This window comes from Pseudomassariella vexata (assembly GCF_002105095.1).
Source record: "Pseudomassariella vexata strain CBS 129021 chromosome Unknown BCR38scaffold_7, whole genome shotgun sequence".
NCBI lineage: Eukaryota > Fungi > Ascomycota > Sordariomycetes > Amphisphaeriales > Pseudomassariaceae > Pseudomassariella > Pseudomassariella vexata.
Genome location: NW_024467962.1, coordinates 311,269 through 332,915, shown reverse-complemented (window position 1 = coordinate 332,915; position 21,647 = coordinate 311,269). Strand labels below are relative to the sequence as shown.

Sequence of the window (21,647 nt, the reverse complement as noted above, 5' to 3'; positions counted from 1 at the left end):
GCACCGCCGGCGATGGCGGGGACGACCGGAACTCCTTGATGATCTATAAAGGCCCTATATACCCTGCCGGCCCCCGAACTGGATAAAAGTGTGTGGCGGTGAGTTCTAATGAAGGACGTAATCTAGAGGTAGCAAGGACTATCCCCATTAGAACCAGGCAGAATCAGTTTACCTTATTTGTTTGCGACATCTGTGGCGACTATAACAATATGTGGCACTAACTATCTCATGACAAGCTTCGAAGTTGCCAGGTTGAGTTGACGTTAGCACTCTTGCGAATTTGCAGTTGTGATCCGCTTACTTCAAGATCCAACGGGATCGCATCCGTCCACATTTTCATCACCAGCGCCGTCTTGTTGGCGCGTTATACTAGCGTAAAGGGCGCGCATATGTGGGACCGGGATAGGATTGATCGTCTCTCTATGGCGCAAGATACACGCCTAAACACATCGATACAACACTACACGAAAGTCCTGAAATAGTCGAACAGAAATCTGATCAAAGTGGTATATCACAAGCAAAACCCAACTTTCCTGTCCCCGGGTGGGACCTTTTATAGATTTGATACATGATATCGTTATTATCCAACATCTCGGATCTCGAAGTGTCCGACGACTTGAAATACGTTCGACCCAACAGCACAATCAGAACAATGTGTGCAGGATGCGCTTCCACGCGGGCTGTGCCGCAAGCTCGGCGCGGTAAGCGTTGATCTCGTCCCAGTCCAGTTCACGACGGCCGGTGTCAACATCCATCTGGTGGGTGCGTAGCCACCCAGTACGCTTCCATAGGTAGCCAGCAATCCAAAAGACCATAACAACGGGCAGAGCCAGCATCTGCTGAAAGAAGTTGGTGGCGCGATCTGCGGTTGTCATTTCCTCCTGGCCAATTGGAGCAATAGCGACGTAAAACTGGGCCAAAATGACGATCGCGATGAGGAAAAGACCCAGATACGAGCCGTAGACACCACCGACGGCTTTGAACGGAATCTCATCGACACTATGGCCGTGGTATGCCCAAGCCTTTCGGAAGCGAATGTGCGACAAGCAAATGGATCCCCAGGTAAAGAGAGCAGCCAGCCCCGAAAGGGCGAGAAGCCAGTCAAAGACGGTGTCGCCATCTGCGTTCAAGTTGACGTAGCCGAGGAGACCAAAGGCGATGATGATGCCAACAGAGAAGAGCGGACGACCGGAGCGATCGACGTATGTGAAGATCTTGGGAGCGTAGCCCTGCTGCGCCAGAGCAGTCAGGGTGCGGCTACCACCGTACACAGCCGAGACACCGATGGAAAGCACCGAAACCAAGATGATGACATTCATAAAACTGTCAAAACCCTTGAGCCCAGCATCCTTGACCGCAAGCACGAAGGGCGAAGCGCCATCAGCGTACGGGTTGGCGCCGAGAAGTCTCTCATCCTCGCTGTTGACCAACAGCCCAACGAAGAGCAGACCGAGGATGTAGAAGAGGGTGATACGCCAGAAGACCTGCTTGATGGCACCGGGGAGCGACTTGACGGGATTGTGGGCCTCGGCAGCGGCAAGACCAACGAGCTCGGTTCCGCTGAAGGCGAAAGCAGCCGTGACGAAGACGGAGCAGAACCCCTTGAAGCCATTGTTGAAGGCGCCAGGATCGTGCCAAAGCCGGGCTCCCCAGTATTCACCATACAAGCCATTTTCAGGGCCGCCGCCGAGGACGAGGATGAAGGCAATGATGATGAAGATGACGGTAGCCGAGAGCTTCAGGGCCGACGCCCAGAACTCCTCCTCAGCGTATCCGAGCGTGCCGAAGATATTGACGATGAGAATGGCCACGAAGAAGACAGTGATCCAAACACCGACGCTGATGTCCTGTCTCCAGAATCCTACGGTCAACCCGCAAACAGTGAGCTCGAGTGGCAAGACAACAGCCCACTGCATGACGTAGTTCCAACCCATGGCGAAACCCCACGAGGGATCGATGAAGCGGGTCGCGAATGTGTAGAAACCACCAGAGACGGGATACATGACAGCTAATTCACCGAGGGCATAGACTGGAACGGTTGTGAGCTTGGCTATTCGACGGGTGGCAGAGTGCACTCAGTGTTTGCTCACCGACATTGAACATCATTATACCGATGATGATGAAATCGATCAGAAGAGAGCCGGGCCCCTGTGGTCAATCATGTCAGTCGCGGGACCCTCAGGATTGCTAGATGAGTACAGCAACAACTTACACCCGTATGCAGAGCGCTGCCTGAACCGACGAAAAACCCCGCGCCAATGGAACCACCAATAGCAATCATGTGCAGATGGCGGGGCTTCATGGAACGGTCGAGCTCGACGATGCCCTTACCGTAGTCGCGCTTCTTGAACGACTCGAGGTTGAGGCCATTGCGGGTGAGCCAGTTGTCGGAGCGCACAGCGCCTTCTTGTTGGTCGTTGGGTGTCGCCGTGTCTGCTGAGTAGCCAGGCAGGCCGACCTCCTTCTCGTCTTTGGAGCCGTTGCTCTCCATGATGGGTGCGACGCGACGGTGCGCGGATGATGCGGGATGAAAGGTTTCTGCGATGCGTATCGTTCACCTTCTCAAATGTGATCCTTTTGTCGCATCCCACTTCACAAGCAGACGACCAGTTGAGACCCCCAAAAGTGAGAATGCCAGAGAGCAGGCGCTGTGTGTGTGAGAGCAAATAAACTTGGAAACGCAGCGCTGCGACCCGAAGGTATTTATTGCTGATGGGACGGACCACAGGCAATGGAGGGTATGTGCATGGGTAGGGTCGACGGGTATGGGATATGCAACGGATGGGGGTGGGGTGGACGCGCTATGCCCAGATGGTTATGTGCCCAACGGATGTAAAATAAAATTGGGTGAGGGGATGGAGGGAGTCGGCCAAGGCGAATAATTAACCTGGTAGGCACATACGTAGCATAGCCAGGCAGCGCAGGTGAACGGGTGACGACCGACAAATTTGTGCGATGTACATCCTGGCCGCGACTCCCGAAATACCAGGTGAACTAACTGGCTATTCCTTACGCTTTTTTTTTGTTTTTGCCCGGCCATCAACTGCGTCGTCGAAGGTCTGGTTTCTTCTTCTGTTGACTCCATGCCTGGCGGCATATGGAAATCGTACGGCTATTTGGTGGAGAGCAGCAAACTCGTCGTCGTTGTAGTACGTAACATCACCCTTGCGAGGCGCACTGCATCACTGTATCCCCGAAGGATTTCATCCGTGAAACGCAACGCATCACAAACTGCTATTCCAGGAGCCACAGCTATCCACTCTGCGCTACTTTCAGCCTGCCCCTTCCGGCTCGGTGTCACCACGTTTCGCTTCAGGCAGTTGCATCCTCTTCGATATTGGACCAGCATGGAATATTTCTGGAAGCAAGCTATAGTAGCTTTGATCGGTGGAGCTGGCTCCAACTTACGACTGCCACTCCGAGATAAGAAAGCTGCCATGGCCTGTGGTTGGTCGGCTGCGTTGCTAGTATCTCCTGATCTGCAAGAGTTTTCAAGCAGCTAAGGAAGTCCGAGATATTGGACGAGTTAGGTTATTTGCAGATATCAAGGATAAGGTGAACGTCAAATGTGCACTACCAGGACTCCACCAGAAGCCGGGGGATGGGATTGGAGTCGGGCCTTACCACTCTCGTTTACATCCCCCGGCACAACTTATCGATTTGCTGACCACCTCAACTCGGCAGCTCACGTGAATACAATTGGCCAAGACCACCTAGCCAACGACTAAAACTTGGAATGTGCTTGACCTTCTCTTCCTGGCCTTGCTGTGCGCCTCGGGGCTTCCTGGATGATTCTTGGGTTCATCAAAATGCCACTCTGTCATGGGATAGGATGAAATGGAGTGCAGCCGGCTATCATTAGCTTCATCTCCAACTGCACGCCAAGCCTCCGTCTCGCACTCGGAATGGCTGACATACTTGGTACCGTGAGCCAAAGCTAATGCTAGCTGTCTCCAGTTTTCCTGCCCTCTACGGACTGGGGTTCGACGCGCTACGTAAGACGATCGCGGATCCTTCGTCAGCTTAGGAGAACGCCACTGCGCGCTGCGCGACGGTATCCGAGGGGGCCAGGCAGCCGAGCGCCTTCCAGTGCCAGACGAGCAGGCGCTCGCTCAATGAAAGTATGAAAGCGCTAGAAGAGTTCAACACGAGAAAAGCATGGCAAGCATCCCAACTTTCACCATGCTGTCCATTGGTTGAGATTAGTTTGGGGTTCGAAGGTTAAAAACATTGAGGGCGCAGCGGATAAGGCAACGCTAGACACATGATTGGACCTTATGACATAACAGGAATACACGCAGTTTGCCAATCTCAATCATCCCTGTCGTTGCTGCCCATTTCGTTTATTCGCGGCTCTGCCTGGCGTCGGGCCCGAGGTTGTTTGTAGTTACGCCGCTCTCGAACAGTCCAACAGTAACGTGGAGCAGTCGCGGGAGCTAAAACGAACCGATATCAGTGGACTCGGCTATTTGATGATTTGATGACTGACAAGTGGGTCGCTGCCAGCTATCAGTCGAACCGCGCTTGATGCACACTGCTATCTATCGCTACCCTGATTATGGCTCGATCAGCTAGCATCATCATCAGTTCTGTAACATACGGCAGCGGCACAGGAGATGCCCCTGACCCTGATGTTTAAAAAAGTTACGTAGGACTTCGCCATCAACCAATTATCCGCGTCTCTTGCGCCTCGAACACCAATGCTATCGGATGCATTTGCAACATCACATGTCCAGCTGCGTTTGATTCGCCACTAAATTAGAAGCCCCACATGCCCTTCCGTACAACATCCCTATCAAACATGCATTGCATAGAATTTTGCCGAAGCACACAACGTAGAAGAAACGTAGAAGAACGGGCCACTTAGATGTTGAAATCCTGTTATTGATTTGCTGCTGCATGAAAATAATGCGGCGCTGGTGAAAGGTGTAAGCTAGACAACATCCAACCGGATCGCAGAAGACCACTGCCGAAAGCTGATCCTCTTGTATGTCAATCTGGAAGATTTCTGGAACTCTTCTCCGATGCACGGCACGTTGAACAGTCGCCGGGCCTGTCAACCCAATTCCAACCATCTGGTTCGAACAATCAAGAAGCATAATGCAAGTTTTTGCCTATTCCCCACCGGCGCTCGTGTCACGGCCTTACCTCTGGCTTAATCCATTCACACACATATTACGCCCCGCGCACTCTCCGGCTCGGCCAGCACGAGCCAATACGATGTGGCCTCACCACAGCAACCCTCGCCCAGCTATTTTCGCCAAGGCTGACGCCACCAGCGGCATACACGTCGCGTAGCTCTACTCCGAGGCTAGACGCGTCGTTGCTTGGGGGGCTACGTTCTGCTTCCTGCGACATCGGGGTGATAAGGCTCCTGTCGCCGGCCTCACTGGTACCGTCAGCTCGTGCGACTTTGTTGATGGGCTCGCTTTCTGGCGGTTTGGCCTAGACAAGCTGAGGTATAAGGTTTCGGACCATTGGGCGGGAAGTGCCCGCATTGCTCCCGTCGCGGGTATGATTGTTTGGGCCCTGCGTTAGCTCTCCCCGCAGGCTCGCGCTCCAACGAGATGGAACCCACTTTTCCTCAGTGAGTTGCGAGTGAGCTTAATGCTGGAAAGCTGGGCACGTGAGTGTGGTGGACGCGTACGATGTCGCGAGTCATGCGAATTTACGAGGACGTTCGTTGCCTTTTAAGGATCGGGAGTAGTCTTAATGCTCCACTTTGTCGCAGTATGCCCGTCCATTCCATCCTTGCCAAACGACTCCGGGGTAAAAGTCCACAATACAGTGGTCCTCCGAAAGTTAGGCTATCCACAGCCTTTTGCACCTAGGCCAGAGCCCCGGCTAATGACATAATGCGATCACGGTATAATGACAGATTTCCCTCAGTCATAACTTAGTAGCTATCGCAACGATGGAGACCCACAGTATTACCTATCCCCTTGGGACGCTCCACTGGGGGGCTTTCTCCACGCCATATGGCCTGAGTTTCAATCCGGAAATCGATATCCTGTCGAAGTCCAACGGAGCCCCCCGTTCAGTTGGCACTGTGACGGTAAGACAAATGTGCCAAGCATATTCTCGCCCTCCTGCCCTCTCTGATGTACATATCTGGTCGATCATTGACATGCCAGTGCGGCTTGATGCGGCTTGAGATAAAAACTCCCGGACGAAATGCAGGCATATTCCATGACCGGTTGGTTGCGAGCTATTTGGGCTTTGCTCCACTGTGCTCTTCCACGCCGCTGGGCAATGCCAGCTACGACGACAAAGTCACTTGCTCATGAAAATCTTGCCAGTGCCATGTCACAACAGCACCAGCCGCTGTAAAAGCCAATCGCCCCACGCAGAACGCTATGTCACAGGTTCGGCTCGATAACATGCAAGATTGTGGTCATTTAGAGCTCTCCACGATTTCGGCGCACGTGACTGAGGCTTGTGGCAGCGGTGGGACAATTACCCCATGATCCTTCCCGGTCAGTGCTGTATGTTGCACTACTATGTACGTAAAACAATCATGGATGATGTTCAAGCCCCGGACCTTATACCCACGACAGCCGACACCGACTCAGACTGCATTTTTGTCAAAACAAACACCCAATCTACCAAGGTCCACAAGCACTGGTTGGCATTAACGATATGTCACCGGGGTGCCAAGGGCGCGGCACGTCGCCGGAAGTCGTAGAGCGTATTCCGAAAAGAAAGACAGGCTTGGGGCCTGACCGGGCGATTCAGCGGACGAATTTCTTCCGCACGGCTGTATCACCTTCTCATCTTGTGCGCGGGGCCCGACATAACGTAAATAAAGCTAGTCCGGTTTGCGGTTTGATTTATATCTGTGTTAGCAATACAGCCTAATCGATATTAGCTAGCCGACCCTATAGCTACAGATAATGCTACTAGCCCACATGATACTGTACTTGAGCCCAAAGGGTCACGCTATCCTTTAGAGTAGATAAGATAGGGCTGCAAGGGCGTCAGCCAGCTGGCTGGCCAACTCAGCTTTCCCAATTGTGACGAGGCAAAGGTACTACGCGTACGAATAAAAGTTGCGATATCAGTCTATATCTGTCGATAAATAAAGTACTAAACTGAAAAAGAGAGAAAGTGCAGGTGCATACGGTGTGGACAACCCATACTGGGGGCCGCTGCTCATTGTCCAGGTAACAGGTGTCACACCAATACACACCCTTTACCCTCCATCTGCACACGCATCACCATATAAGCTATACCAACTTCGCCATACTATACTCATAATATATACAAAGTCATTCGGACCGTTTTTATATCGTTCAAAGAAACGGTTCGAGGGCTATCGAGCGGTTTAATTCGCTCAGCGCAACAATTCCTATATAGTTCTAGCAAGTTTAAGTCTACGAGGTCTTGGTAAGTCCAGCTTACTCTACTAGAGTCCATGTCCCACTTATAAGCCTCGTCAGGGACAACTTCATCTTACCCCCCTCCACTGCGAAGTTGTTGCTAACCGTGGTCGCATTTGGTCCAGCTTGTTCTAGTAAAGCCGATAGAGCTCCTACCGGCTGGAAACCCCAAGGCTTGACGGACTCTTGAATACCAGTAAATCAAATAAATCGGACCATACCGTTTGTATTTGCAAATATATAGGCGAGGTATCTTGGCTTTGCTTTACCTGAATTTGCTTTGATTTTCTTGCCAAGCATTTGCTTTATGTCGGGCGCTGCATGTCCCCCTTTCGGTTTTGGCTCTTGTGACAGCTTTACTGGAATAACACGGCTGATCTTAGAATGCTTCTTTCTCATTTTCCATCGTCTGAATATTTATTTTATTATTGTAATTCTCTCTCGATGGTTTGAATGTTATTGGCAATTGAATATCCTGTACTTAGTTGGACACGTTCTTCCGCAGATACAACAGGGTCTCATACCGTAGTCGGCTGGGGTTTAGGACGGGTCATCATTAATGGTTCGCAGAGAATAGGCTGTGGATCTCTTCCTGTTAATTGCTAAATCTGCTTATCATAACATCGGTGTACAAGGCGCTGAACCTATCGTTCTTTTTTAAACACAATATAAGCCTCATCCCCAATCGAACGTTCCTCAAACTCGACGTCGACATCCAAATCCTCCTCCACCTGCGCCGCCGACACTTTAACAAACTCCATTTCCTCGCCCGATTCCTCATCGTCATCCTCCCCATCACCCGTAAGGAACGCATTCCGATGCGTAAACAATTCCGACTCCACCTCACTATCCCTCCTTTGCCGTATCACATGCAACCTATACGCAAACACCACCCCCGGTGCCGTCTCATAACTGTTCCCGTTCTCCCTTCCCACAGCCCAACGAACCCCTCCCCCAGCTTCCACCGGTACCATTCCTGCCGGCACCATCCCCGACGCCCCTATTTCCATCGACATGCTCGATTCCAAATCGTCCGTAACCGTAAACGCGTCCCGCGCTACGCGGAGGCCAGATATAATATAGACGGGCCTTTTCCCGAACCTGCCGGAGAGGATGTGCTTCTTCACCGCGGGCAAGGCGGTGATGGCCTTTAACGACTCGGGCCGGAACCCGGACGCGAAGGTCCGGACCTCGTGGTCTGCGTTCCCGAACATCCGGTTCGTAGACCGGCTTACATCGGCCCTCACCTCGGCCGAGGCTAAGCTCGGGAAGCGAGCGAAGAGCTCGCCGCCGAAGGAGCGGCTGCTTCGCTCGGAGTGGGCGTGGTATCGCTCGACTTGGGTCTTGATCTCTGGGATGGGGATTTCCGGATGGTATTCTGAGGTCAATTGGTCGAGGGTGCGGGTTGGTCGGTCGGGGGAGGGGATGATGGTGCCCAGTGCTAGTTCGCCGTCGGGTAGGAACGTGAAGTCGGGAGGGAGGAACCATATTTTGTTCTTAGCCATTTTTGGGGCTCAGTGATGTGGATGTGGATGGGGTTGGACTGGTAATTGGCTCCGGCCTTTTGGGGTTGGGGTGTCAGACTTGAGATATAGTGGGTGAAATACTGGAGTTGAAAATGATGAAGCAAAGAAAGGTTCATCTTAGATGTTCAGCCTTGTGCTCTTGAGAAGTGTTGGGGGAAGCTGATGCAGAAAGCAGCCGCACATCATCGTTGTCCAATCGGTGCCCGATGCGTCATTTCCTCGCAGCAAGACAACCGAATGCTCGGACACTGAGTCTTAGACATGAGTACCTGGACTTGAAAACTGTACATGTCTTTGGAATGCTCATTTAGCGCAATATTCAACACCGTCCTGAATTCAATTTTCTAAGACGTAAATTGTAATCAGTCATCAATTTCCTCATAATATAGTTGTACTGTGGCATCAAGTGCTGGAATCATGTAACGCTCTAGCCGCCTTGCCGACACCAGAGGACCGCTGTTTGATGACTTACTATACTCTAGTTTCAATGGGGCAGCACAGAAGATATTAAGATGTTTCTTCTCTTTCAAAATTAGCCACTAATATAGCTTAGGTTATGGGAAGTGTATTTAACATTATTAGCTTGGTTCTCGATGCTACGTATGTCCCGACGTTGGCTTGAGTATGGATTATATCTATACATGATCTTCTTATTACTTTCACAATGTCATGACGTTACCACGATACAATCACCCCAGCCGGTCAAGAAGTTAATTACGGGTACTTTTTGTCATAATCCCACATGCAATCCGCAATAGCAGAGTACCTGGACCAGTCATTTGGCTTGCCCGACCAAAACGCAATCGGGTTGACAAACCGCCGCCGGTGCGGTTTCTCCTGCGCCATCTTGTGGAGAAGGGCCTCCATGCCTTTGGACTCCCGCAGCCGTTGAAAGACCCGTTTGGAAATCTGGTCACTATGCATGTCGACAAGGACGTCGGCGTATGCAAGCATGGTGGCGCTGATGCCTGCCGCAACGGCCGTGGCGATAGATGATCCCGGCTGACAGACTTCGCTCTTAGGGTACTGCTCGCGAAATTCGTCTGGGATATTCATTGGGAGATCGTCGCCGAAGGTTCCGAGAACAACCGGCCCGTCTCTTGGCTGGATGGCGTTTGCTTCAGAGAAGGTGCCATAGCAATTAGCTGCGAAGATGGAAATGACCGAGGGATGGCGAGCTAGAAAGCTCTCCTCCTCTCCAGGCGAGTTCCCGGCGCTGGAGAGAAAAATGGCGGCTCTGTGGCGATCCTCCTGTACCTTCTGGATCGCTCTGCTGATGCTGTTTTCGTCCTGGGCTAGTCCGAACGACATCGATACGATGTCGGCTTGGCATTCAAGCCCGGCCCATAGAATGGCCTGGTAGAGATCGCTGAGGTTAGCAAGTAGCGATTTTGTTTAAGGAGGTATCGCTTGCTACGTACCTCTGAAATTTTGCTTTTGTTCTTTTGGAGATCCTTTGTACTTCTGGAAACGCGAGCTACAATGATCTCTGCCATGGGAGCGCACTCCATGATGAGTCTTACCATGAGAGTACCATGGCCAAAACTATCTGACAATGTAGAAGAAGCTCCAGGGTCTACAAAATCTTTCCTGTAAGTGATGGATTGCCGTCTGCTATCGTTCTCACGGAAGAACGGCAAATCCGGGTTGAGGCCCGTATCTATAATCGCGACTCGGATGGGGTTTCTCAACCCCCTCTGACGCCGTTTCCTTTCCACATCTGCGCTGATAAGATTCATATCTTGAAGCCATTTCCTGGAAGTAACTGATTTTCCACTATGAAATAACGCCTGGAGTTGCCCCTGACGTAGATGCGGTTCTTCGGTGGGTGGGGTATTGGTTGCTTTCTCGCGGATGTATTGGACCTCTTGGGTATAATTTCCGAAGCCCTTTTTCGCCATCCAGTGCAGGGGAAGGACAACATGTCTGTAGAATGCTTTCATTCTAATTCTTAGACCCTTCTGAGTATCTGCGCTATTCGTTGCATCGATTGGAGGACAATGTGGCTGGCTCGACTGCGAAACGAAATTTCCGCTGTCTAGGCAGTATTCAACAGCCCGATCGAAAACCTTCTTGCTTGAGAAGCCCTTCCATTTCGTATCCTGTAGTCGTCTTAATTCGCGGCTGGCGATCCAGTGGTCTTGATTTGCCTGTGTGATCCCATCGCTTCGTTTGGGCGTACAGAAAGGCTCGCCTCGGCCAATCTGTAGCAGTATAACCCCTATAGCAAAGATGCGTGGGAATTTGTGGTTCAGCAGATCATGCTCAAGAGTATCATGTGCCGGATCATCGGGAATTCCAAATGGGAGAGCCAGGTAAGCTCTTAGGGGTAATTCGTTTGACGGTCTGCTGTTTTGTTCCTCGGGCAAAAACCAGATTGTGTCGCTGGTCCACCTGGTCCGCATAAGTTCCGAGTTGTAGGCTTGCCAGTAAGCCCTTGCTATCGCATACGCTAATATGACCGTGTCCTTAGGAGTGAGTGTATAGTTGCGCAATACATATGACAAGCGCTGTCCCGGTCCAGATAATTGGGTCCGATATGGTATGTTGGATCCGCGCAGCTGATAGAGACCAAGTCTGGAGTCGACCCACAAAAAGGCTGAAGAGAACTGCTTCTCCCAAAGGGTACAAATTGCTCCGGGGTGGAGTAGCTTGGACTGGTGGAAATGGTGACTTTCTGGCCGCCTTTTGCGAGTTAGCTGTGATCTTAATGATATAAACGGCAATTTACTTTGAGGTGTGTATTTCAAATCGGATTTGTTGCCATATCTTCATGTCCCAATTAGAAATGAAGAATTCAAACGAGGCCACATCATCTGCGTCTTCAGATAGACTTAATCTCACTGGGTGTCGTTGGGGTTTGGCCAGCGAAATCCCTCCAGATGCTTCGTGCAAACTGGGCTCGCATTCCATGTGCCGCTGAAGAACGTTGAAGACTTCTTTCGTGAAAGTAGGTTGAATTTTGGGACCGTTGTTCTCAAATTCTTCGGGGGGGAAGTTAGCATCACCATCATCGTCGTCGCCACTCTTAACTAATTTGTGGTAAAGCTCGAGGCAAAGGTCGTTGAAGGCTTCTATGAGGCGATAGTTCTGTTGTCCGGTGAAGAATTCGTTGATAGATGCTTCTATTTTCCGTTGGCGGCTTTCTTGAAGAAGATGAAGGAGCGTTAAAAAACATTGCTGGACGTGGACACCAGGTAATGCTTTGGAAGGCTGCGGCCACTGACGGTGGACATTCAATTATTAACTTCACCAAGTTGGGTGGGCATCTGACTCACGGTGCAAATCGTCACTAGTTCCTCAAGTACTCTCTTACAGAGCTGCTCGATATCATGGTCAATCCAGTAGGGGGGAAGTGAATCGACATATGAATGGAACAAGTGTAACTGTGTCCCAATCTCGGCTGCGACGCGAATGTGGCTCACGGACACTCGTTTCTGGTAAGGTCTGATGACCCTGAAAACGACCTTGGAGATCTCTCTGGCACATGACGCCAACAAATGGCAAGCTTCCTCGGCGGGCATGTCGCAATTAAGGGCAGTTCATAGGCATAATCAAATTTGGAAGTAGACGGAAATGGTGAAGTAGTTCGGCTGCAGATTACGGGTGGCGGAGGACAGGAGGACACCCCGCTCTCGAGTCTTGCCCAATGACAGGTTCAATTAAGTCGGAGATGCCGAACATGGGGGCTCCAGCTATCGGATAAAGGGCATCCCAATTTCGAACAGCGAGATGTAGCTCGGCATTCACAGCCTTATGGACAACCTTACTCTGACAGACGGACCAAACATGGCGCCGTCGGTCGAGGCATCGACGCCAGAATCTGCCGACAGGTCTATTGCGGATCTGGCAAGAGACTGCACTTCAGTATTCCATCAGTTATTGAGCTTAGAGTCCCTAAAAGGAAATGAGTGGTCGGAGAATAGGTTGGCTGATTTCAACCTCTGGACAGACGGCGTCGGCGCTACAGCCAAACCTGGGGCCTCGCTTGATTCTAGGTTAAAGGGGCGGGCGGATGACCTTCAGCTGGTGAAGAACCTCTTGGCGATGCTTCAAGACTTTTTGATCGGATATATAAGATGTGCTAAGAGTGGTAATGGCACGGAGGAAGCTGTCCGCAATGTCGACTCGGCAATCAAGAACCTGGAAATGATCGGGGTGGCAATCCGATGGACAGGAAAGGCATCCCGGACTAGGAGGACGGAGCGAACATTTGACCCTTCTGAGCATCGAAACTTCAGAAGGCACCTCGAGTGCATGATACTCTTGCATCCTTCTGAGGATGGACGCAATCCGGATGACCTCGACTTCTCCAAGTTGAACCATGTCCAAAATCGCCTCATCGAAGCCAATCTCAGGCGAAGACATAGCTTCAGCGTGGCGCAAAAACGGTCCATGAGATCCGAGGCCAGCTACATGGAGCAGCCACCTCATTTGAATCGAATTTTCAGTAACCCTTCCACTCAGGGCGAAACCCAGATGCAGAGACGGAATGAATTCGGGAATCCCACGCGTATGTCGTCCCTCAAAGCCAGAGAGCACCTTGCGCCAACTATCACCGGCTTCTCAACTGCTTCCACAGCTGAAGGAACACTGCAATATACGCCGGTTTCAAGGCATCTTCCAGAGGCAGTCAAGTCACAAATTACTTTCATTTCTGGTGCTACTGACTTCCCAAAACCACCCAAGACCCCACCTGGTTCCCTCATATGCAAGTGTCCTTGCTGTTGCCAGTCTCTGCCTATTGATGAAGTCCTGGACCCGAAGAAATGGAGGTAAGACTTATATCGCTTACTATCCTCTCCAAGCATGATTCTCACTGATAGCACGAAGGCAACATCTGATTGAGGATTTACGTCCCTACACTTGCATCGCCATTGACTGCCCCAAACCCGCCGTTATTTTCAGTACACGAAAAGAATGGGAGACTCACATCAGGAGGGACCATAAGCCCCAGTGGCAGTGTCCTCTATGCGACGAAAGGGACTTGATCTTCACCGAAATGGAAGGAATTGTGATTCATTTGCAAACGGATCATCAACAAGAGATCCGGGAAGGCTCGCTCTCGACAATCCTCTCCTAGTCCACAGTGCACCGCACAGGGATACAATCATGTCCATTATGCGTATCGAATGGGCCGCAAGACTCTCCCGAAATCGTCAACCATGTATTGCAACATGCATTCGATTTTGCTCTCCTAGCCTTTCCATGGACCCAAACAACTACTCCCGATCTGAACAAACCAGTTGGTACTTATAGTCTGACAGAAAGCGTGGAGAACACGGAGCGGATCGAGCGGTGGTTAACGGAATTACCGTTACCTGAGATTGGACAGCTGCAGCTGTCTGATTTCGATGAGGCCGACCATTCCATGCCGGAACAGACCTACAAAGAGGATGAGCTTGATTACTTCGCCAAAAACAACTACTTTGACGACTCCTCATAAGATGCTTCGTCAAAGCTCCAAGGCATTGCTTCGATCAAGTCATCTCTCAGATCAATCAAATTGCAAGACGGCTTGTTGGCAGATGAACCATATGAGCCCTATGATCCTACTAGCGTAGACCCTCACACAATCATGCCCAACCTACCGTCGACTTACAGGCGTCAGGGTCGGTTGGAGGAGACAGAGGAGTTGGAGATACAGGTGATAGAGAAAAGAAAAAAAGAGCTTGGGGTGGATCATCCTGATACCTTGATGAGCATGGCCAATCTGTCGTCGAGGTACCTGAACCAGGGCCGGTGGAAAGAAGCCGAGGAGCTGTTTTTGCAGGTGATGGAGACTCGCAAGACGAAGCTCGGGGCGGACCATCCCGATACACTTACGAGCATGGCCAACCTCGCTTTAACTTGGAAAGCTCAAGGTCGACAGGCAGATGCTTTAGTGTTAATACAGGGCTGTGCGCAGGCTCAGCAACGAGTCCTTGGGCCAGAGCATCCAAATACTCTGTCGACTCAAGCCATCATAGAAGATTGGAGCATCTAGAATGCATGTCCTTTTGCTCTGTAATTATGAGCTGTTGGACTTTCTTTACTTGTGTTCTGGTTAACCCGTTATTACTCAACTTGTTGGTCTTGAATTTTCCTTATAGCCTACATTTATCGTGCATTTTCTCGGGCGTTGAGATTCAACACCGGCTCGGTTTAGATGGTGACCACATCACCTTAATCAGACCATATATTTATTACACGTCACTGGCACATTCATATCCTGTGAGTCGGCACAGTTTCTCCTTAGTGCAGTAGCTATTTGAAGGGCTAAGTCCCCTGATATCTAGAGTGTCTATTTGCTGGTGTTTTTATTAGCTGCTAGCATGATATGCTTGGACCACGTACCATGATACGTAAACACATTAATCATCATAGGGGTACCGGTGCCTAGGTACCCTTGAGATAGTATCTCGTCCAGGCTTCTTGGTGACCCTGCATTGCAGACTTGCTGCAGCCAAAATGTTGGCAGATACCTAATGACAGTACTTCTAACGTGAATGTACACCGAGCTGGCCACCCTTACATAACCTCGCATAGAATTTTTAAGATAGTAAAACCACAACGCCGTAAATCAATTGAAACTACTCTGAATCTTCCTCTCCAGAAGATGGCAATGCGATCTTACAAGTTCGCGCATTATGCCCAGTCCCGTTGCAAATACCACAGCGCCTCGGGCGCGTTTCAACACGCTTTGCGCGACCACCATTTCGGCGCTCTTCTTGCTGTATCTGCGTCGCCAACTCCCTAGAGTCCCGTAGGTCCTGTCCTTCTTGGAAAATAAGTGATTCTCCTTCCCGTAATTGCATTTTTTTAGTCCTCTGGCGCCGGCTTAGCATCTTATTTGCCTCTCGAAGCTCAGCGCACTCGGCCCGTATGAGGGCGAGCCGCCGTTTTTACGCGTTTGGAGGGTGCTTCGGGGGACTTGGTACGTTTTTGCCGCTTGTCGGAGACTAAGTTTTTGGTCAGTTTTGAGAGCTTGAAGGGCTAGTATTAAGTCTGCTTGGTTGTATGACTTTGCCATAATTAGTTGTTGAGAAAATCAAAGATTAAGTTGGCCGGTCGCGTTGGCGCATGAAAGTGGCCAGCTCGGTGTCATGGCCAGCTCGGTGTACATTCACGTTAACTTTAAGATTATCTATTACAAAGGTAACGAAAACAGAAGAGTAGATGCTCTTAGCCGAAGACCAAACGAACAAGCAATACCTACAAATACGTAGGCTATTCTAGTAATTACTAACGAAGGGGATTTTCAACCTTTACTATAGCTTAACGCTAATACTCCTAATCCGTCGCCGAATAGCTAGCTACATGGCCACTCAGAGCCATCGACTTCCAGACCTCTCACTGTCCCATATATCGAGCCTACTCAGGCGCAAACATGATGAGACAGGACGGCGTTAGTCACCTCAAAATCCGTAAAGCGTTAAGATGCGTCTGTGTTTCATTTCCTTTCCTGATTTCTATACCCCCATAAAACTTGCCAAATCAAGCCGATAAGTGGGATGCCAATGAGGAGGGTGCAAACCACTACCCAAAATAGTACCACGACAACGGAGAACATCCAAAATGCCCGTTGCATATCTCGTTTTCCAGATTCGCTGAGTCCTTGAGGCCATGGCTCATCTCCTGGCACAGAGAGAGCAACTTGCATCGACGAAAGAGCGAGGGAAACACTGGCAAACACGAACAGCAAAGTCAGGATCGCTCTCGCCACGAAATCGGCGTGAGACCAATGAGAAATTTCGTAGAACCAGATCGTGCTGGTGTGCTGGGGACGAAATATTCGGACGGCCCAGTTCAGTCGCGAGAGACGTAGCTGTCCATAGTGGTACCGCTTTGCAACGCACTCGTCTCCGAGGTAGCGAAAGTGGCGGATGAAACTTGACCACAGGAGCCAGTCGACATCCTCAGGGATCAGATAAGACTCCTTTGCCAACATGAAGTCGAGGCGATGCGGTACGAGCAACGCATATGACCGCAAAAACCCTAGTGCAACCGAGCGGTCGAAGGCTGAAGTAGCAGCTTGGGAAAGTCCTTGGGAATACGGCGCAGAAGTTTCCCCCATCCTAGGGTGTAGATACATAGTCCAAAAATCATGGTCGAGGAGGAAAACTGGAATGGGCTTTATGTAGATTTTGTCGCCGCCCCAGACGAGATGAAGTCTAGGGTCTTCCGCAGGGACAATGCTTCGGCCCTTGACTCTTTGCCTATGGAGCGCGTCAATGTTTTGGCCGGATTTCCTGGCAACTAGCCAAAGATGATCGTAAAGTTCGTCCAGGAGTGGAGTTTCCAGTTGATTGGACAAATAGTCGCGGACTTCGTCGAGTAGAAGATTAACTGCGGGATCTCCAGGTATATGTGTTATATAATGTGCATCGTTCTCATGTAGATGTGTAGGGGTTGGTATGCTGATATCAGAAGGCTTCAAAAGTTCTTTGTTCGGAGCACATGACTGCGGGAACGGAGCCTGAGAGCCTGTAGAAATAGCCATCGTGTATCAGGCACGATAGCGAGGTTGGCGAACGTAAGGGTGTGAGCAGCAGGTGCCTTGCATTTCGAGCCCATTGGTGTTCGACAAGGCACGAAGCGGCAACACCTCGGACGGCGCCGGGTATGTGGCTGCCTTAGGCTACAACAGGTCAGCTGCAGCCGGTACAGCCTCGACATCGAGAACAATGAGTGACAGTACTACACTTTGCTTTAATGTACTGCAACTGCATCGCACGATTATCGACAAACTGTTTCTGTACATTTTATGCGTATCTGCTCCTCTGTTCCCACCTGGTCCTTTACAACAATTGACCGGATCGACCCCTCTAGTGAAGTGGGGCCGACGGATCTAAAGAAACAACTGCGATTTTCTCCATCCTCTTCCTCTCAATGGCATTATTCTATGACATGATCACGTACCTTGTCGTCTCTCTCCTTATGATCGCGTTCCTCTATGACCAGCTCACGAAGAAGATTCCGACCCGGGTCGACCCCCGTCAAGCCCCAAAATCGAGATTTGGGCTCGTCCCGGCAGGGCCGCATAATTCACCTGTCCGTGCCGGAGGGATAGAGTAGGCGTGATTCCTCGCTAGTTAATTGGAACATTTCTGACACGCCTAGTATCGTTTTCGTCCATGGCCTTGGATCTAACCCCGACACGACGTGGCGAGCGAGGTCTGATGCACCCGAAGAAGCCCTGCCGGATAGTGAGCGGTATGTGACCTGGGTTAGCGACTTCCTTCCCAACGATTTGCATACAGCGACCCGAGATATCCGCATGTTCTTCTATAACTATGATTCATACTGGAAGAGGGATGCAATACACACGCGGCTCTCGCATCTTGCCCATGTTCTCCTTGAGCACATCAAGCAGATCCGGGAGTCCGAGCAGGTGAGTAATGACAATGTATACGACTTTGGATTGCTGCTGACGGCCCGGCCTCCAGGAGCGAAGCCGGGACCTGATTTTCGTGGGATACAGTTATGGGGGTCTAGTGATCAAGCAGGTAAGTGGGCAAATGCTCTTCTCTAGTCGCGAAATCTGACCATAGTAGGCACTTGTTCAAAGCTATGCACATCGAGGCCCAAGCCACGTTACCGAACATATCAAAGCGATCCTCTTCTTAGGTACGCCGCATCGTGGGTCTAGCTTCAGTGTATGGGGACGGCTGGCGGCGCGAGCTCTCCAGCCGCGCGGTTCCAACCCTTCAATCCTAGCCGAAATAGAGTACGATTCGACTTCATTGCTAGACTTGCACAGGACATTTTTCAGTATCGTTCGACATGATTTATGGGTGTTCAACTTTTTTGAGCAACGATCGACGCAACTTCTTCGACTATGGTTCATCCAATGGCAACAATTCGTAAGTAGGTTACTAAGCTGAAGAAAGCATTCTAACAGGAGATCTAGTGTGTTCGTGAGTCATCTGCAACGTATGATGGACCACATGTTGAAAACATCGGCCTGTCCGTGGACCACTCTGGGCTTAACAAGTTTGGTTCGAGAAACGAAAGCTATAAGATGATCCTATCGAAGCTTCGCAACATCACGGCATCTTCAGCTCGGTCGGTAAAGCACCACTACGCCGTCCCGCTCGAGACCGTATCAACGTTTACCCAGCGAGACGAGTTATGGAAACAACTTGAGGAAAAGCTGCAGATACGACATGAGAAAGCAAGTGTTCCGTATGGGGTTACCATTCACGGACTAGGTGGTGCTGGTAAATCCCAGCTGGCGCTAAAGTACGCGGAACATTATCGAGATCGTTATAACCCAATTTTGTGGATTGATGCGACAGATGAGGAGGCGGTCCGATCGAGCTTCAAAAGATGTGCTGCAGAGCTGGGTCTCCCAGAAGAGCAGAATAAGAGGCAAGGCTCTGCTCTCGCTGATGCGGAGGCTGTCCAGGCGGTGCTCCGATGGCTCCGCGACAGAATGGAGCCGGATGATGAATGGCTGTGTATCGTTGATAATGCCGATGACCTCCGCTGGGGAATTCAGAAGATAATGCCAAAAGGGGGAAGAGGAAAAATTATTATTACTAGTCAGAACACCTTGAGCCAAAAGCTAGTTTTCGGGGGGTGCGAGCAGCTTAAAGTCGATATCATGTCGCCGCTAGAAGGAAGGAGACTTCTTCTCCAACATCTCGAGCTGGATGTAGTCTCAGCACCCGGAAAAATCCAAAACAGCTGCGATAAGATGGCGCAAAAGCTTGGATACCTAGCACTTGCTATTGACCTTGCAGGCGCCTATATTGGCAACGACCCTGATCGTGAGGGTGCTCTGACGCAGTATCTAGCAGACTACGACACGCATTGCGACGAGCTCTTGCAAACGGATAGTTTTCGGGGACTTTTGCCAACGGAGAAGACAGTATGGACGGTATGGGACACGACACTCCAAAGAATTACGAGAGAGAACCCAATACTACAGCCTAATTTGCTTTTAACGTTTCTTGCACATTTCAAGGGCACTATTGTTCAGGATGAGATGTTTCGACTAGCAGCTCTTGGCTGCGCTTTCGTCGATGATGAGCTCGTCGAAGGAATACCTACAGAGCTTCGAAAACTTTTCTTATCTAAAAGCGGTGAATGGGACAGTTTCCTATACCGGCAGAGCCGCGACGTACTGCTCCGCTATAGCCTGCTGCAGCTTGTGGACGGTGAATGGCGTGGCGTCATCATGCACAGGCTGGTTCAGTGGCGGGCACTACAAAGCGAACAAACTCGAGGATGGGGTTGGTGGTATATAGTGTTTATACTAGCAGCGTGCCAACAACTTAGCGAGGACGAACGCCAGCCCGAGTTCCGTCGACATTTGATAGTGCATCTCCCACATATTTCCGAAATTTGCGGTAATGATGGTGCAGATTCGGAGAGGCAACATGATTTTATACGGAGCACGTTGAGTAGGGTTTTTTATAGTGAAGGCCGGTGGGAGGAGGCCGAGGAGCTGGAGGTGCAGGTGATGGAGACTCGCAAGACGAAGCTCGGGGCGGACCATCCCTCTACACTTACGAGCATGGCCAACCTAGCGTCGACGTTTTGGAACCAGGGCCGGTGGGAGGAGGCCGAGGAGCTGGAGGTGCAGGTGATGGAGACTCGCAAGACGAAGCTCGGGGCGGACCATCCCGATACACTTACGAGCATGGCCAACCTCGCTTTAACTTGGAAAGCTCAAGGTCGACAGGCAGATGCTTTAGTGTTAATGCAGGGCTGTGCGCAGGCTCAGCAACGAGTCCTAGGGCCAGAGCATCCAAATACTCTGTCGACTCAAGCCATCATGGAAGATTGGAGCATCTAGAATGCATGTCCTTTTGCTCTGTAACTATGAGCTGTTGGACTTTCTTTACTTGTGTTCTGGTTAACCCGTTATTACTCAACTTGTTGGTCTTGAATTTTCCTTATAACGTGAATGTACACCGAGCTGGCCACCCTTACATAACCTCGCATAGAAATTTTACGATAGTAAAACCACAACGCCGTAAATCAATTGAAACTACTCTGAATCTTCCTCTCCAGAAGATGGCAATGCGATCTTACAAGTTCGCGCATTATGCCCAGTCCCGTTGCAAATACCACAGCGCCTCGGGCGCGTTTTTGCGCGTTTTTACGCGTTTGGAGGGTGCTTCGGGGGACTTGGTACGTTTTTGCCGCTTGTCGGAGACTAAGTTTTTGATCATTTTTGAGAGATTGAAGGGCTAGCATTAAGTCTGCTTCGTTGTATGACTTTGCCATAATTGGTTGTTGAGAAAATCAAACATTAAGTTGGCCGGCCGCGTTGGCGCATGAAAGTGGCCAGCTCGGTGTCTGTTGCAGAAAAGGTGTTAAATCGAAGTATATGTGATTGAAAAAGTAAATGTTTTCTCGCGATGCATCTTTCGCAGAGATATAGCTTTAATGCACTCAGGTCACGTGATTATTCAACACGTGATCCTGCAACAGTGTCATGGCCAGCTCGGTGTACATTCACGTTACTGTCATTGTGGCATTATTAAATTCCTCGGTCCAAATCTGACTCCTGTTGATTGATTTGCTGCTGGACTTTGGTGCATCAGCAATTTTTACAGTATTTGCAGTCTGCCAGAAGCCCCCGAACATCATGATAAACAAATCGCTAGGGTTGAAAGATATAGTAAGAGAGTTCCATAATACCACCAGTCAAAGAGAGTAGACTTCCTTTAACTCAGCGGCAGTTCTCAAAGTTGTCTTTATGAAGGGGTTGATCGTATTCCTTATGCCATCCCAATTCAACTTATGA

General features: G+C 50.4%; 8 protein-coding genes across 8 annotated transcripts; 4 read left to right on the top strand and 4 right to left on the bottom strand.

The window, feature by feature from the left end:
• Window positions 1-644: 644 nt before the first annotated feature.
• BCR38DRAFT_409326 (amino-acid permease inda1) lies at window positions 645-2,491 on the bottom strand (the record flags this gene model as incomplete). The annotated part of the gene is made up of 3 exons (XM_040858361.1): window positions 645-2,029; window positions 2,091-2,148; window positions 2,213-2,491. 3 exons carry the CDS (start codon window positions 2,489-2,491, stop codon window positions 645-647), a joined length of 1,722 nt encoding a protein of 573 aa, XP_040715326.1.
• Window positions 2,492-8,005: 5,514 nt separating this feature from the next.
• On the bottom strand, window positions 8,006-8,884 carry BCR38DRAFT_474488 (uncharacterized protein; the record flags this gene model as incomplete). Its single annotated transcript, XM_040862971.1, has 1 exon — window positions 8,006-8,884. The coding sequence occupies one exon, from the start codon at window positions 8,882-8,884 to the stop codon at window positions 8,024-8,026; it is 861 nt and encodes a 286-aa protein (XP_040715325.1). The 3' UTR covers window positions 8,006-8,023.
• Window positions 8,885-9,468: 584 nt separating this feature from the next.
• On the bottom strand, window positions 9,469-12,490 carry BCR38DRAFT_433435 (uncharacterized protein). The gene is made up of 4 exons (XM_040860251.1): window positions 12,184-12,490; window positions 11,637-12,127; window positions 10,327-11,590; window positions 9,469-10,261 (listed from the first exon to the last, which is right to left on the bottom strand). The coding sequence occupies exons 1-4, from the start codon at window positions 12,427-12,429 to the stop codon at window positions 9,620-9,622; spliced, it is 2,643 nt and encodes an 880-aa protein (XP_040715324.1). The 5' UTR covers window positions 12,430-12,490; the 3' UTR covers window positions 9,469-9,619.
• Window positions 12,491-12,658: 168 nt separating this feature from the next.
• BCR38DRAFT_202302 (uncharacterized protein) lies at window positions 12,659-14,312 on the top strand (the record flags this gene model as incomplete). The annotated part of the gene is made up of 2 exons (XM_040854107.1): window positions 12,659-13,680; window positions 13,739-14,312. 2 exons carry the CDS (start codon window positions 12,662-12,664, stop codon window positions 13,986-13,988), a joined length of 1,269 nt encoding a protein of 422 aa, XP_040715323.1. The 3' UTR covers window positions 13,989-14,312.
• A 327-nt stretch (window positions 14,313-14,639) lies between these two features.
• BCR38DRAFT_433429 (uncharacterized protein) lies at window positions 14,640-15,080 on the top strand. The gene has a single exon (XM_040860250.1). It carries the CDS (start codon window positions 14,682-14,684, stop codon window positions 14,889-14,891), a length of 210 nt encoding a protein of 69 aa, XP_040715322.1. The 5' UTR covers window positions 14,640-14,681; the 3' UTR covers window positions 14,892-15,080.
• BCR38DRAFT_433426 (uncharacterized protein) lies at window positions 14,894-15,388 on the top strand (the record flags this gene model as incomplete). Its single annotated transcript, XM_040860249.1, has 1 exon — window positions 14,894-15,388. The coding sequence occupies one exon, from the start codon at window positions 14,897-14,899 to the stop codon at window positions 15,149-15,151; it is 255 nt and encodes an 84-aa protein (XP_040715321.1). The 3' UTR covers window positions 15,152-15,388.
• Window positions 15,389-15,789: 401 nt separating this feature from the next.
• Window positions 15,790-17,501, bottom strand: BCR38DRAFT_524053 (uncharacterized protein; the record flags this gene model as incomplete). Its single annotated transcript, XM_040865284.1, has 2 exons — window positions 16,440-17,501; window positions 15,790-15,846 (listed from the first exon to the last, which is right to left on the bottom strand). The coding sequence occupies exons 1-2, from the start codon at window positions 17,385-17,387 to the stop codon at window positions 15,790-15,792; spliced, it is 1,005 nt and encodes a 334-aa protein (XP_040715320.1). The 5' UTR covers window positions 17,388-17,501.
• Window positions 17,502-20,438: 2,937 nt separating this feature from the next.
• BCR38DRAFT_433413 (uncharacterized protein) lies at window positions 20,439-20,793 on the top strand. The gene has a single exon (XM_040860248.1). It carries the CDS (start codon window positions 20,481-20,483, stop codon window positions 20,688-20,690), a length of 210 nt encoding a protein of 69 aa, XP_040715319.1. The 5' UTR covers window positions 20,439-20,480; the 3' UTR covers window positions 20,691-20,793.
• The last annotated feature ends 854 nt before the right edge of the window (window positions 20,794-21,647 follow it).